Raw genomic sequence first — 13369 nt, 5'->3', positions numbered from 1 at the left:
TCCATGAAAAAGCCCACCTCATGACTTTCTTAATGTCCTAAAAAGGGACACCTAGGTTTCCTCAACAGAAAATTGCTTTAATCCCAAATTCCCTTAAGACCAATATGCCTTAAAGGGAGTTTGGGATTAAAGATCAATGTCTTTTTTATTTTTTTTGAGATAGAGTCTCACTCTGTCCCCTAGGCTGGATGGAGTGCAATGGTGCGATCTTGACTCACTGCAACCTCTGCCTACCAGGTTCAAGTGATTCTCCTGCCTCAGCCTCCTGAGTAGCTAGGATTACAGGCATGCAGCGTCATGCCCGGTTAATTGTATTTTTAGTAGAGACAGGGTTTCACCATGTTGGCCAGGCTGGTCTTGAACTCCTGACCTCAGGTGCTACGCCCATCTCGGCCTCCCAAAGTGCTGGGATTACAGGCATACCGTACCCAGCCCCAATATGTCTTAAAGGTGGTTTGGATTAAAGCAGTCTTCTGTTGAGGAAACCTAGGTGTCACCACGCGTGATCTTCCCTGTATTACACAAGAGGCAGGCATGTTCCCAGAAAAATTAAAGATGGACTTACAAGTACAAATGTGCCAATACCAGGACTTTGGGGAGCCTGGCTCTGGCCCCGCCACTTGCTACCCCATTACTTTACTGCACACGTCATTTCTGACTTTGGAAAAACAAACCTTCCTGTCTAGTTCTCAAGTGGCCAGGTGGCTCTGAACAAGTTTTAAATTGGCATCAAAAGCACCCTCTGGAGAGGGCTGTAAGGACTGAGAAGGGTGGACTCCACCAGGTGTCTGTCCCTCTGTCCTGGTAGCACAGCGTGGCTCACCATGCAGGCTGGGCCCGCATGCCTGAGTTTGACTCCCATGGCCAGCCCTTGCTGTTCTGTTTGGGGCAGTTCCCTGCCTGTAAGATGGGGTCGGATCGGCGCCTGCACACAGTAGGTGCCATGTGTGGCGTATAAAACGCCAGCCCGCCATGTGCTTTATTTACATACCTTACAAATTGAGGGCTGATCTCTAAAATACCACGGTTTGCACATATTTCTGTGACCAGCAAGCCCTTTCACACGTCACTGTGACTGGTCCTCATGGTCACCCCGTGAGGCAGGCAGCACTTACGTTCGCCGTCACATTCACCATCTTACAGAGGAGTAGCCCGGCCCTCCCGGAGCCAGCCAGGAGTGCTGGCCGATGCTGGCCCCAGGGGAGAGAACCTTCTCATGCCCCTTACCAATGAGAACAGAGGGCAGGCTGCTGTGCTGCTCTCCACCTGGACTGCCTCCTCTTCCCACGGAGGACTGTCAGGGCTGTATGCTCCCAAGATCCCCAGAACAAGCAGGGGCAAAGTTCCTGAAGAAATAGGTGGATTTTAGCCACATGGACACAAGCCTGCAAACAGCGTTTGGCATCTCCAGAGAGCATGCAAATGGGGCTGGGCTGGAGGTCTGGGCCACGCTCGGGCTCCCTGAGGCTCTGTCCCCACATGACCTGGCTCTGTGCTGCCCTAAGACATGGGTTTGGAACATGACATCGTGCAGAGCTGAGCGGTCAGGCCTGAGTGGACATTGCTGGAGAAGGAGAAGAATGTTCACATTCCCCACCAAGCACGGTCTCAGACTAGGTTATCACAAAGGGCATGGGGGAGACAGGCATCCCAGGGTTCTAACATCTGACCCAACCTACGTAGCATGACGGGTGACTGCACCCTGACCCAGCCACACACTTGAACCCTGGAGACTTCAGTGAGGTAGGTGGTATCAGCCCCATTTCGCAGGTGGGCAAACTGAGGCAGAATGAAATGCAATAGCTCGCTTTTAATAACAACATACAAAAGTCTGGAGAAAGCCCCAAAGTAGTTCCCTGTTCCCGGAGCCCAGAGAATAAACAGGAGAACAAGCCCCTCCTCTTCCCCCACAAAGACCCCTAAACACATCACTGGAACCCCTCAAATATTCCTGGGGACTTCAAACAAAAAAAAAACCATAGCAACAAAGAGACCCAGCTTCCAGTTTATTCCCAGTTGGGTAGGGGACAGCCCTGCTCTTGGGGAGGGCACGGGGCATCCTCGCAGATGGAAGCTACTTCATGCTGGACCAGGCCAAGGCTGGGCGGCTGCTCACACAAACCGATGGGAGTGCCTGTGTGAGCCTCTGAGCAACTCCTCTGCCTCAGTGAGCTGGTCTGAGAGATGGGACCAGCACACTCCATCAAAGGAAGTGAGCTCTAGGAAACCAGGAAGATGAAAAGGCACCCGCGCCCCCAGAAGACGGGGTCCCACCTAGAACCTTCCTAGGAGGATGCCAGCCCCACCCCACATCAGACACCCTTAGGCAGACAGCCCGTTCCGCCTGGCTACTGAGGCCTCCTGACTACCCTCAGAATCCAAATTTCGCGGGTCCCTCCGTCCGAGGCCCAGTGTGGGATGTCCCAGGTTGGAGGTGTGTGTGTTGGCGGTGTTCTTTGGCTGGAAGCAAAAGGCCGTTCTGGCGGGATCGGGGCCGTCTGCTCAGCTGGAGGCCTTTGTGGAACTGGGCACGGGTGAGGTAAATCCCAGCCCAGAGCAAGGCCATCAAACTTCCGGTGTTCCCATCTCCTATTAGAACAAGGTGGTAAACCAGGAGGATGGGCTGGGACTGACTCGGGTACCGAGATTCACCCACACGGCATTACAAAACCTTCAACTGCTTTTCCTCAAGGCGTGGACAGTCCGACGTGCTGAGTGCCCTGGCTGGGTGGTTCTGCCTGCTGCTGGGGGACTCGAACATGGACGCGCGGTCTGGCCCCACTCTGGACATCGGCTGCTCCTCCCGCTCTCTCTCATGGCCGCTGGCATCTCTGGTCCTCTTTGGGTGCAGAGGGCTCTCCAGAGATGGGTGGGGGGTGATGGGCGGGGGGCACAGGGCGGAGCAGAGCCAGCAGGGGAGGGAAGAGGCACTTCAGTTTGGGCTGGTGTTCGTGGAGTCGGCCCTGGCCCCGGGAGTCGAGTGGCCCCGCCTGGCTGTGGCTCCAGCGCTGGCGTGTCACAGAAGACCCCGGTGGCGGTGGACAGGTAGGCACTTGGCAGCACTCCCAGGGCTGGGCCCGGCCGGGGCTCTGCGCAGGCTCCGCACGCAGCTAGGTCATCAGAATGGGCTTCTGCCGAACTTCCAGGATGTCTACGGCCGGCGGGAGGGAAGGACATAAACAGCAACATTCAGCAGCAGCGGGTGCCACGGCCACGCCAGTGCCACTTCTAAAGGAACCCGCCTTGGCCACTCGCGCATCTCCCGTCCAGGCCTCACAGACTGCAGGGGAGATGCAGGCTCCACCATCCCGACCCTGCAGACTGGGAAAGGGGCCTGCAGCCGTGGTGCACCACGCAGCGGCTCAGGGATAAGCTGGTGTGGGGGCCAGGGCCACTGCCTGTCACGGCTGCTGCAGGCCTGGATTGGTGAGGTGGCAGCAGGTGCACCAGAAAGCTGAGCAAAGGAAGGACTTCGGCTCTGGGAAAGCTACACTCCACCCAAAGCCTGAGACAAGGAGGCCGAGAGCCCTGCAGAGAAACCCGACTGACAGGACTGGGCGAGATGACTCCAGGTGGCTGGAAAGACCCAGGGCCCTGAAGGCAGAGCTGGCTATGAGGAGGCGCGGCTGTGTCCCCGCATCAGCCAGCATTACCTGTTAAAATCCGATGCAGCGGCAAAGTGACGTAGGTTAAGTGTGCATAGAGAAGGAAGTTTCCATCCGCTCTGTTGAGCTTCAGCCAGGACCCGACCAGCGACCGTCCCGTGCCCGACAGGGACCGAGACCGCAGGTTGGTTGCATTGTGCAGATCGGCTGGAGGACAGAAGGCTGGGTCAAGGCCCACAGCACGGGCTGCAGGGGAAGCAGGAGGCCAGCTCCCAGTCCAGGCTGAGGCCACACTCTACCGAGGACAGGGCACTCCTCACCAACACCCCCACGCCAGCACCCACACCTCCAGCAAGAGCTGCCGCCTCCTCACCTCTGGCATACCTCCCCGCTTCCCCCAGGGCCCAGATCCACGCCTCCACCTCCAGGAAGACGTCTTTGGCCACCCTCATCGCTCCCTTCTCTGTCTGGAGCTTAGTCTCCTCCGGGGGTCTGGCATACACCACACTGTGTAATTCTCTGCGTCCGTGGGCCCTGTCCCTGGAACTAGGCACCGCCACCTGCAGGGCATGGGAGCAGCAAGGCTTGGCCAACCTGCACGGTTACCCAGTCTTAGGTCCAGGGTGGGGGAACCTGCCCCAGAGAGGCAGACTTGGGCAGTGATCAACACTTCTTGCTGATTCGGGAACAGGCGCAGGTGGAGAAGCCGCTGGCCCAAGTTCACACAAGAGTGGGCTGGGGCCAGTGCTGGAGTCCCTGACCCGGGCCAGGGCCTTGGGCAGTCAGGGCCCCTGCCTCTTGGTCCCACTGGTCAGGACAAAGACTGCCACCTCTTCTTAACAGTGCTGCAGCCCCAGCTCCCTGCTGGGGGAGGTGCTCAGTGGGAGTTGTCAGCAAATCCTTCACTTCTTTTTTGAGACGGAGTTTTGCTCTTGTTGCCCAAGCTGGAGTGCAATGGCTCAATCTCAGCTCACTGTAACCTCTGCCTCCCAGGTTCAACCACTTATCCTGGCTCAGCCTCCCAAGTACCTGGGATTACAGCCATGCACCACCATATCCGGCTAATTTTTTGTATTCTTAGTAGGGATGAGGTTTCGCTGTGTTGGCCAGGCTGGTCTCAAACTCCTGACCTCAGGTGATTCACCCGCCTCGGCTTCCCTAAATGCTGGGATTACAGGCGTGAGCCACAATGCCTGGCCGATCCTTTACTGCCATACACTCAACAGACATGCACACTGCGGAGCCAGGCGCCCGCTGGGTTCTGAGGACGACAGGAACACACGCGGTCTATGCCAGGAGAGGTGGCAGAACCTCCCAACCTGTCTCTGATGGCCATCCCAGTCCACAGAAGCCATTTCCCACAGGGACTGCTGAGTGGCATTTTGAATATGCTAATCTGATTGTGTCACTCCTCGCTTAAAATCACCCAGTGGCCTCCCCAGGCTCTGGGAATGACTCCTGTATTCTGGACAGTCCCTGAGTGAGGACAGGGAGCAGGCACAGGTGCTCAGGAGAGAGTGCAGACTATGCCTGGGCAGGACTGATGGGCATGGGAACACCCAGGCAGACTCCTAGAGGCCGCTGGACAGGGGCACAGGGAGGCCAGAGGGGAAGCCACACAAGGTGGCAGCTCTGTCACCAAAGAGCACATGGCCCTGGGAGGCTGCACAGAGCCAGGAGGGCCGGGACACACCCTGAGGGTGAGCTGGCCCACGGCAGCACAGGGGAGGGGCCTCCTCTCTCCCTTCACACCCGTGTGCGCGGAGCCGTCAGATCACCCAACGGTCTCCCTTAAGCAGGCTGAAAGCATAAGAGAGCTGGAGAATACCCTGAAACTGACAAACTGCTGCCTATCTGCGCTCCAGACACTCTGCTAAGGAGACACCTAGGCCCACCGGGAAGGGACCCCCAGAGGCAGCCATTTCTGTCTGTCCCCGGCTCTACCCTCAGCTCCCGGAGGGGTGCCTGGCCTATGGCACCTACTCTCTTAAGTGTTGCCGAATGAACAAATGAATGAATGAATGATTGAATCACTGGTCTAGATCGAGAGGAGACTGAAGGGTGCAGGGGCCTAGGGCACACAGTCGGGGGTCACCTCCACCGTCGTCCTCCCGGAAGAACTCCTCGCTGTCATTGGCTGAGTGCGACTTCTTCATCTCAGCAATCCGGTTCCGCGGCACTTTCCTCTTGAGGGACGGGGAGAAGAATGCGGGCCGGTTGTTCCGCTCTGGGGTGGGGGGCGTGCTGAAGGAGGTCACCTGGAACAAGGAGCCCAAGTCACAAGAGCAGCAGAATAGCCCCCGACCTGGGGGTCCCCACACCCCTCCTGTCCCACCTCACACAACCCAACACAGCTCCCAGGAAAGAGGCTACTCGGCCAGGTGGACCCAGCCCCCAGCCGGCCCATGCTAGGTGAGGCCTAGAGACTGGAAGATGCGCAGGGGCCAGCAGGCCACCTGGACACCAGTGCTGCCTGAGGAGGGGCGAGGGTGCCGTCACTAATGACACAAAGACCCCCCTCCTCTGGGCCTCAAACACCGGATGGGGTTGTTCAAGCACAAAGTAACAACAGCTGCTGACGCTGAGCAAGCACCCGCCCCACACAGACCCACCAAACTTCCCAGCTCCGTGAGACAGGGGCTGGCGTCAGTCCATCTGACAGATGGGGAAACTAAGGCAAGGACCGAGACCTTGGCTTGCCTGTGGTCACCAAGCAGGCCAGCAGCTGCCCCGTCTTCTGTCCCCCAGGGCCACACCACTCACCCTACTGCTCAGGGCTGAAGTGGTCCCACCCTCTTGCTCCCACCACCCATCGTAGGAAGTACTGTGCTAAGTAGCTCTAGGTCTCTGTCTCCTCCTCCCCACTTCTAGTCACGTTTGGTTCTGTTCACCAAACATTCAGGGCCAGGCAGGCACAGCACTAAGAACAGACAGGCACATGGCAGGTCCCTGCCCTCAAGGAGCTCACAATCTGCTGGGGATGACAGACTCAGAGAGTGACAACCATAGACAGCATGCTGGCTGTGGAAACAGAGAAAGAGAAGCACAGGATACACAAAGCACAGAGGCAAAAGGGATCCACAGCCTGGGAAATCAGGGAAGGCTTCCTGGAGGAGACGCCGCTGGAGCTGGGTCTTGAAGGACGAGTAGGAGTTCGCCAGGTGAAGAAGGGGGGGAAGGGCGTTCCAGGCAGAGGGAACTTGGCCCATCTCCTCCCTCCTCCCCATGCCAACAAGAATCTGAGGAGCAAGATGAGCTGGGACCGAGACTTCGGGAGCCCCGTCAGCCTCCTCGTCATGGCTCCGACATCCACCAAAGTCCTGGCAGCTGCTGGGCTCCAGACGGTGCTCCCACAGCCGGGGAAGGTTTTTAAAAGATAAAAGAAACAAACAGCAGCAACCACAACACACAGAGTCGGCATGTATCACGCACTGGCTCCGACGACCCCGCCGGAGGAGACAGGCAACAGCGGGCGCACAGGTGGTGGTCCCCAGGGGCCAGCTCTGCTGCTGACTGTGTGACACTAGCATGTCCCTCCCCCCGAACCCCAGGGCTGCCCTGCCGCTAAGGCATTGGGGGTTTCACATGCCTCACAGCCACTCCCACTGGACAGACGGGAAAACCAAGACTCAGGCAGGTCTAGTGACCTATGGTCACTCAGCCCTCGTGCTGCGGCTGGAGGCAGTACCGGGGTTTCTCCAGCCCAGAGCTCGGGCCGCATCTTCATAAGGACTTTCACACACACATTTTTGTCAGAGTCCCAGGGGATCACATAGAACCAGGGAGAAGAACCCGGCTCTTTGTCTCAGAAATGAACTCAGAAATATAAAACACCTCATTCCAAGAAGAGAGAGGCCCTGCGCCTGGAATGCTCACCCATCTTTGGAAAAAAGAACACTTGCTGCCTTTGGCTTGTAAAACACATTCATTGCAGAAGATCAAAAAAAAAGGTACACGCAAGAGAAAGAAAACCAACATCTGACCACCTGGAGATATGCATGGTTAGGGTCTTTCTAGAATTAAAAGAGTAACAAATGCACACTCCCTCATCTCAGGCAGCCTGCGGGGATGGCTTGTTTACATTCCACGCTAGGTCAACAGCAACAGCGACTACAGCAGCTGCCTCCTGGGAATCCTCCTGAGGGCCAAGCCCCGGACTCCTCAGAGCCTCCCGTACACTCACGGGGCAGGCATCCATGTGCCCTGTCTCTAGATGAGAAAACTGAGGCTCGGAGGGGAGAAGAGACACATCCAAGGTTAAGAGAGCAGCAGAGCAGGATTCCGGCTGTGGGCGGCGTCTCTCCTGGACAGCAGACTGGCAAGACTGAGGCCGGACCTGTGCCCAGGGCCTGCCCAGGTGCAGCACACCCGTCCTCTTCCAAGACCTACAGCTCTGGGCAGCCCCTCTGGAAGACACGGGCCGAGCAAAGCAGCCAGTGGGCTGGAGGCCTTCTCCCGTCTGTGCCCACCAAAGGCTTCGGTGAACAACGCTGCCGCTGGCCTCAGCCTCCCACCCTGGGGAAGGGGCGTGGCCTAGACAGAGCAAGGTCCCAAGCCCAGTGCTATCCCAAGAGAGCTTGTGACCTGCAGCAAGCTGGCAAGTCTGGTTTCCAGGTGTGAGGCAGGAACGCCTCCCCTGCAGCAATGCCTCATGCAAACCGCCGGACAAAGAGAAGAGCTGGGTGGTCTAGGCCTCTGCACGCTCTGGCTGACCCCCAGCCACCATCATCCCCATCTTGACTCCCCGGGGAAGGCCGGCCATGTGCCCACGCTCACCCAGCAGGTTCACCCAGGCAGGCATCAGGGCCGGGCCTGGGTCCCTAGCCAGTCTCTTCTGCCCACTGGCCCTGTGGACTCAGTCTGGCTTTGTGGCATCTCAGAAGGGCAGAAAGAGCTCTGACCCAGCACCAACCTGCTGTGTGACCTTGGGCAGGCACAGCCCTTCAGGTCTGCAAGGCAGGAATGCCTCCCCCGCAGCCACACCTCATACAAACCGCTGGGCAAAGAGTAGGGCTGGGTGGTCCGGGCCTCTGCATGCTCAGCGCCTTGGCCCACACATGGTGGGTGGGGACGATGACATCTACGTCCCCAGGAGGCCGTGAGCATGGGGGAGACGATGGGAAGCGAACCTGAGGGACGGGAGGCCCTGCCCCCAGCCCTGCAGCCCTTACCCGCTCGTGCATGGGTGAAGCTGGGCTGGAGTCCTCTTCTGTCCCACAGGGGGACGTGTCGCCTGTGGACACTCGGCTGACCGCCATCTCAGCATGGCCCTTGCCCTGGGGGCCCTTCATACGGACAAACTCCATGTTGTTGTACTTGTAGAAGCCAAACGACATCTTCTGTGCCATGCGGGCGGCCACGCTCACCTGTGGGCCGGCAGGGGCAGCCTGAGTCAGGAAGGTAGGGAGGCCTCCATGGGGCCCCTCCCTGGAACATGAACAGCCAGGGTGACCATCTCTCAAGGAATGACCCTGAGGGCTGCCCAGGAGGGAGGGTCTGGACCAGCAGGTGGGGCAGCTGGAATGGACCCACACCCCTGCCTGGCGCCCCTCCCAGCATCCAGTGAACCACACACCAGGCTGAAGACAGAGCCTCAGGCTAGTAGCGAGGCTGGTTGTGGATGGCACCCACTGCAGGAGAACGGCCTGCTCAGTCAGGGGTGACTCAGAGCGCTCCCAGGGCCAGTCACAGGAAGCAAGGGCAGTAAGGGGGTGACAGCGACACCATCAGCTGTCACTTCCCAGGAAATGAAAGACTGAGGAGGAAGTCCCCGCTCGCATTTCAGATGAAGGCAAGTGGCCCTGTGGGCAGAGGCCGACCATGAAGGATGATGTTAGAGGGCAGGGAGCGCCTACGAGGAACCCCAAGGGGCTGCCGGTGTCCCCAGTGGCCGACATCTCACAGAAGCAGGCTGGGGGGCCCTGTGGTGTGGACCAAGGCGGGCTGTGGAGCTGCCACCCCGGGGCCTGGGAGAGCACCCCTGAGGCTGCCGGCTCTCACCCGGTTGTCGTACACCTTCTTGAGCGCCTCGTAGCGGATGGAGCCCTGAAAGATGACCCCCTGGAACGTGTTGGTCTTGTCACTGGCCACCAGCTCCACACACACCATCTCTCCTTCCCCCACAGTCATGTCACTGAATACCTGGGGCAGGGTACAAAGAGACAGGGATGTGACGGTCAGGGCCCACTGCCCACACCACAGCCCAACTGCCAGGGAGGACTGCTCAGAAAACCCCATTTCGTAGGGGTCAACTGGCTCCCTGCCCCACACACTCCCTGTGGCCCCATGCCCTCTGAGCCCCACGGGACAGGGACAGCCTCACATCGGGGCAGGGATGGAGCAGTAGGAGAGGATAGGGACCCTTATGGTGACTCTGAGACTGGCAGAAGACGCATGCCCTCATCATGGTTGAGCAGGACTGTCGGCCACTGTCTGGGCCCCTCCATATCATCTAGGGGTACCCAGCCCTACCCGCCACACCTTTGAGGCTGTGTGGCCAAAGGCTCGATGGTGGCAGGGTGACCACCATCTAGGGGGACAACGCCAGACTAAGGTGCCACAGGGCCCATCCTGCTGCCTTTCCGAGTCATTGCTCCCAGGGCCTGGTGCACAGCCTGCAAGCTTCGAGGTCACAAGACTTAGATGCAAATCTCAGCTCTGCTGGGCACGAGCTGCATGAGCCTGGAGAGAGGACATGGCCTCCCTGAGCCTGGGATCTTCCTGCAGACGTGCGCACCTTCCTCCTAAGTCCTCAGGGGCCCAAGAGCCTTGGATGAGCACAAGGACCCCGACCGGGGCCTCAACAGAGGAGAGGAATGGGCGAGCAGTGCGGGGAGTGGGGATGGCCTGCCCTCCACCCCACCCGCCCAGTGCCCTGTGTTTCTCGGTGAGTCTCGTTCTGCCCAGGTCCCTGTGGCTTGGCCCAGAAGACTCCGGAAGCCCCATCCCTCTTTGACATCCTAGGATTCCACGTCAGTGCGGGTGTGGAGGTGCTGCTTTACAGTTTACAATGGCTCCTCTCGCCTGGGCAGCATTTCTTGTGGGAGTTTATGAGGCATCCTCCCACTCAGGAGCCTTCCGGTCTTCAGCCCTGACAGTAAGTAGGACACATGATCTTGACACTGATTTACAGAGGAGGAAACGGAGGCTACGGCGGGTGAATTCACCTGCCCACAAGCAAACACTGGAAGAAAGAGAGCCACGTTTGCCTCAGCTGGACTCTTCCTGGCTCCAAGCCACCCACGGCTTCCTGCAACGCTAAGACCTGGGGGAGAAGTGTCTGACACCCGTCTCGAGAAGGGGAAGCTAAGGAGAGAGGCCTGCATGGAGCTCACCTCCTCGAAGCTGTCGATCATGAAGAAGATGTTGGGGTAGCTGATCTTTGACTCCTCCCCCTTGCTGTCCATGGGGTGTTTACTGGGAGATGCAAACACTTGCTGGAAGAAAACAGATTTGGAGGACAAGTGAGGCCCCACCCTGCACACAGGCCCAGAGCCAGTCCAAGGATGGACCAGGGAGGCCACCCAGCCCACAGCCAGTCCAAAGTCAGAGGCCCGCCTGGAGGAGACGTGGGGAGGAGCTGGTTCTGTGCTCCTAGCATGGGATACCGGACCCCAGGAGCTGAGCCGCTTTCTGGAGTCAGACCCCTCACCTCAGAGGCAGAGAAGTAAGTGGGAGGAGGACTTGTCTCTCTCAAATGCTGGGCAGCCAGAGGCCTGCCACGCCCGGGCTGAACTGGCAGTTAGGAGACTGGGGACTCTAGCGCCAGGGCTCACCTGAGATTTCTTCTTATGAATGTGAATGTCCCCACCGTCAGCACGTGTGCACACTGCGCACGTCACCATGTAGTCCAGCTGGAAGAGAGTACGGGTCAGCCTGCATGGAGGGGTCAGCTGTCCCTCACGGCCAATGGGCAGCCTCAACCACCCCACCCCGTACCTTTTGCAGGATGAGATTCAGGCAGACGCTCTCCTCCCAGTCAATGTCAGGGTCTCCCAGGCCTGGCAGCTTCTTAGAGTCCCGCCGGTACACCTCCACCTCCACCTCGGGTTCAGCCGCCTGCGAGGCCCAGGGCAGAAGTGAGTGCCCAGGGCCACTGCGGCCCAGGCGTTCTTCTGCTATGCTGGGCAGGCATTAAGATGGACAAGGACTCCAATTCTTTTTATTTTTTGTGACAGTGTCTTGCTCTGTTGCCCAGGCTGGAGGGCAGTGGTGCAATAACAGCTCACTGTAGCCTAAACCTCCTGGGATCAAATGATCCTCCCACCTCAGCCTCCCAAGGAGCTGGGACCACAGGCACATGCCACCACACCTGGCTAATTTTTACAATTTTTTTTAGGCATGGGGTTTCGCCATGTTGTCCAGGGGGCCTCGAACTCCTGGACTCAGGTGATCCTCTTGCCTTGGCCTCCCAAAGTGCTGGGATTATAGGCATGAGCCACCACACCTGGCCTCAGTTTCTTTTTATTTCTTTTTTTGAGACGGAGTCTCACTCTGTCACCCAGGCTGTAGTGCAGTGGCGTGATCTCGGCTCACTGCAACCACCACCTCTTGGGTTCATGTGATTCTCCTGCCTCAGCCTCCCAAGTAGCTGGGATTACAGGCGTCTGCCATGACGCATGGCTAATTTGTTTTGTATTTTTAGTAGAGACAGGGTTTCACCATGTTGGCCAGGCTGGTCTAACTCCTGACCTCAAGTGATCCACTCGCCTCAGCCTCCCAGAGTGTAGGGATTACAGGCATGAGCCACCATGCCCAGGCTGGCTTTCAATTTGGATGCAGCTGTGCTGGCAGGGGCCTCTCAACCTTGTCGCTCTCACAGACTTGGGCTCTGAGGGGCTGAGCACTGCTGGGCCTTCTTGCAGGTGCACAGGCCTGAGCCCCGCAGGGGCAGAGCTGGGGTCTATGGAAAGAGGTGTAGAAGGCCAGCCTTGCCTAGGAGTGAGAAACAGGTGTCCCTGAGTGGTGGAACCTCCCACTTCCACCATCTGTGTGGTTCTAAAGAGTCACCCTGAGCCCCTGAGCTGAAAGTCCTCGGGCTCACAAGACTATGGTTCCTCTTGGGCTCACTTCATAGACCTGTTCATTGGCTTCTGCTAAGCAAACCGCTGTGGACTCAGTGAATGAAAGGCACATGGGCATGATAGCACGACTGTTCAAGCCAGCACCACAGCATGTGACAGGCGAAAGAGCAGGTTCCCCATCAGAAAGGGGCCCATGTGTGCACCAAAGCCAGGCCCAAGAGCCACTGGGAGCTGCCTGGTACTCCCCAACAGGAGGGTGGCCAGGCTGGCATGGTACACTCTGCAGGCATTCGAAGCAGTGAGACCAGACAGATTACAACCATCTGTGTCAACAGGTATGACTCACAAACAGGACACAGAGAAAAAGCTTGATATAACATGTACCGCCCAACTCCAACGTACGATATGTGAGAACAGGTAGAACCCACCCAACTCCACACACAGGAGCTATGAGAACAGGCAGAACCCTCGACTCCACACACAGGAGCTGTGAGAACAGGCAGAACCCACCCAACTCCACACGCAGGAGCTGTGAGAACAGGCAGAACCCACCCAACTCCACACACAGGAGCTATGAGAACAGGCAGAACCCACCCAACTCCACACACAGGAGCTATGAGAACGGGCAGAACCCGCCCAACTCCACACGCAGGAGCTGTGAGAACAGGCAGAACCCTCGACTCTACACGCAGGAGCTGTGAGAACAGGCAGAACCCTCGACTCCACACGCAGGAGCTGTGA

The 13369-nt window shown here is 58.3% G+C and overlaps 1 protein-coding gene across 4 annotated transcripts in view; it reads right to left on the bottom strand.

Moving 5' to 3' along the window:
• Window positions 1-1790: 1790 nt before the first annotated feature.
• The window catches only part of KIAA0930 (KIAA0930 ortholog), a 41747-nt gene continuing 30168 nt past the window's right edge, over window positions 1791-13369 (bottom strand). For 3 of the 4 annotated variants that reach the window (XM_017529493.2, XM_017529492.2, XM_037738906.1), the window contains exons 3-10: window positions 11544-11663; window positions 11381-11458; window positions 10940-11041; window positions 9606-9746; window positions 8777-8971; window positions 5701-5863; window positions 3654-3812; window positions 1791-3151 (exon numbers count right to left, since the gene is read on the bottom strand). In XM_017529493.2, coding sequence (XP_017384982.1) covers window positions 3111-3151; window positions 3654-3812; window positions 5701-5863; window positions 8777-8971; window positions 9606-9746; window positions 10940-11041; window positions 11381-11458; window positions 11544-11663 — 999 coding nt within the window. In that variant the 3' untranslated portion in view covers window positions 1791-3110. Of the gene's footprint in view, window positions 3152-3653; window positions 3813-3989; window positions 4166-5700; window positions 5864-8776; window positions 8972-9605; window positions 9747-10939; window positions 11042-11380; window positions 11459-11543; window positions 11664-13369 lie in introns of those variants that run through there. The other variant, XR_005200417.1, reaches the window with a different exon arrangement.

Source organism: Cebus imitator, unplaced genomic scaffold, assembly GCF_001604975.1.
Source record: "Cebus imitator isolate Cc_AM_T3 unplaced genomic scaffold, Cebus_imitator-1.0 Scaffold59, whole genome shotgun sequence".
NCBI classification, from domain to species: Eukaryota; Metazoa; Chordata; class Mammalia; order Primates; family Cebidae; genus Cebus; species Cebus imitator.
The sequence above is the reverse complement of the archived record's forward strand: the minus strand, read 5'-3'. Positions and strand labels throughout refer to the sequence as shown.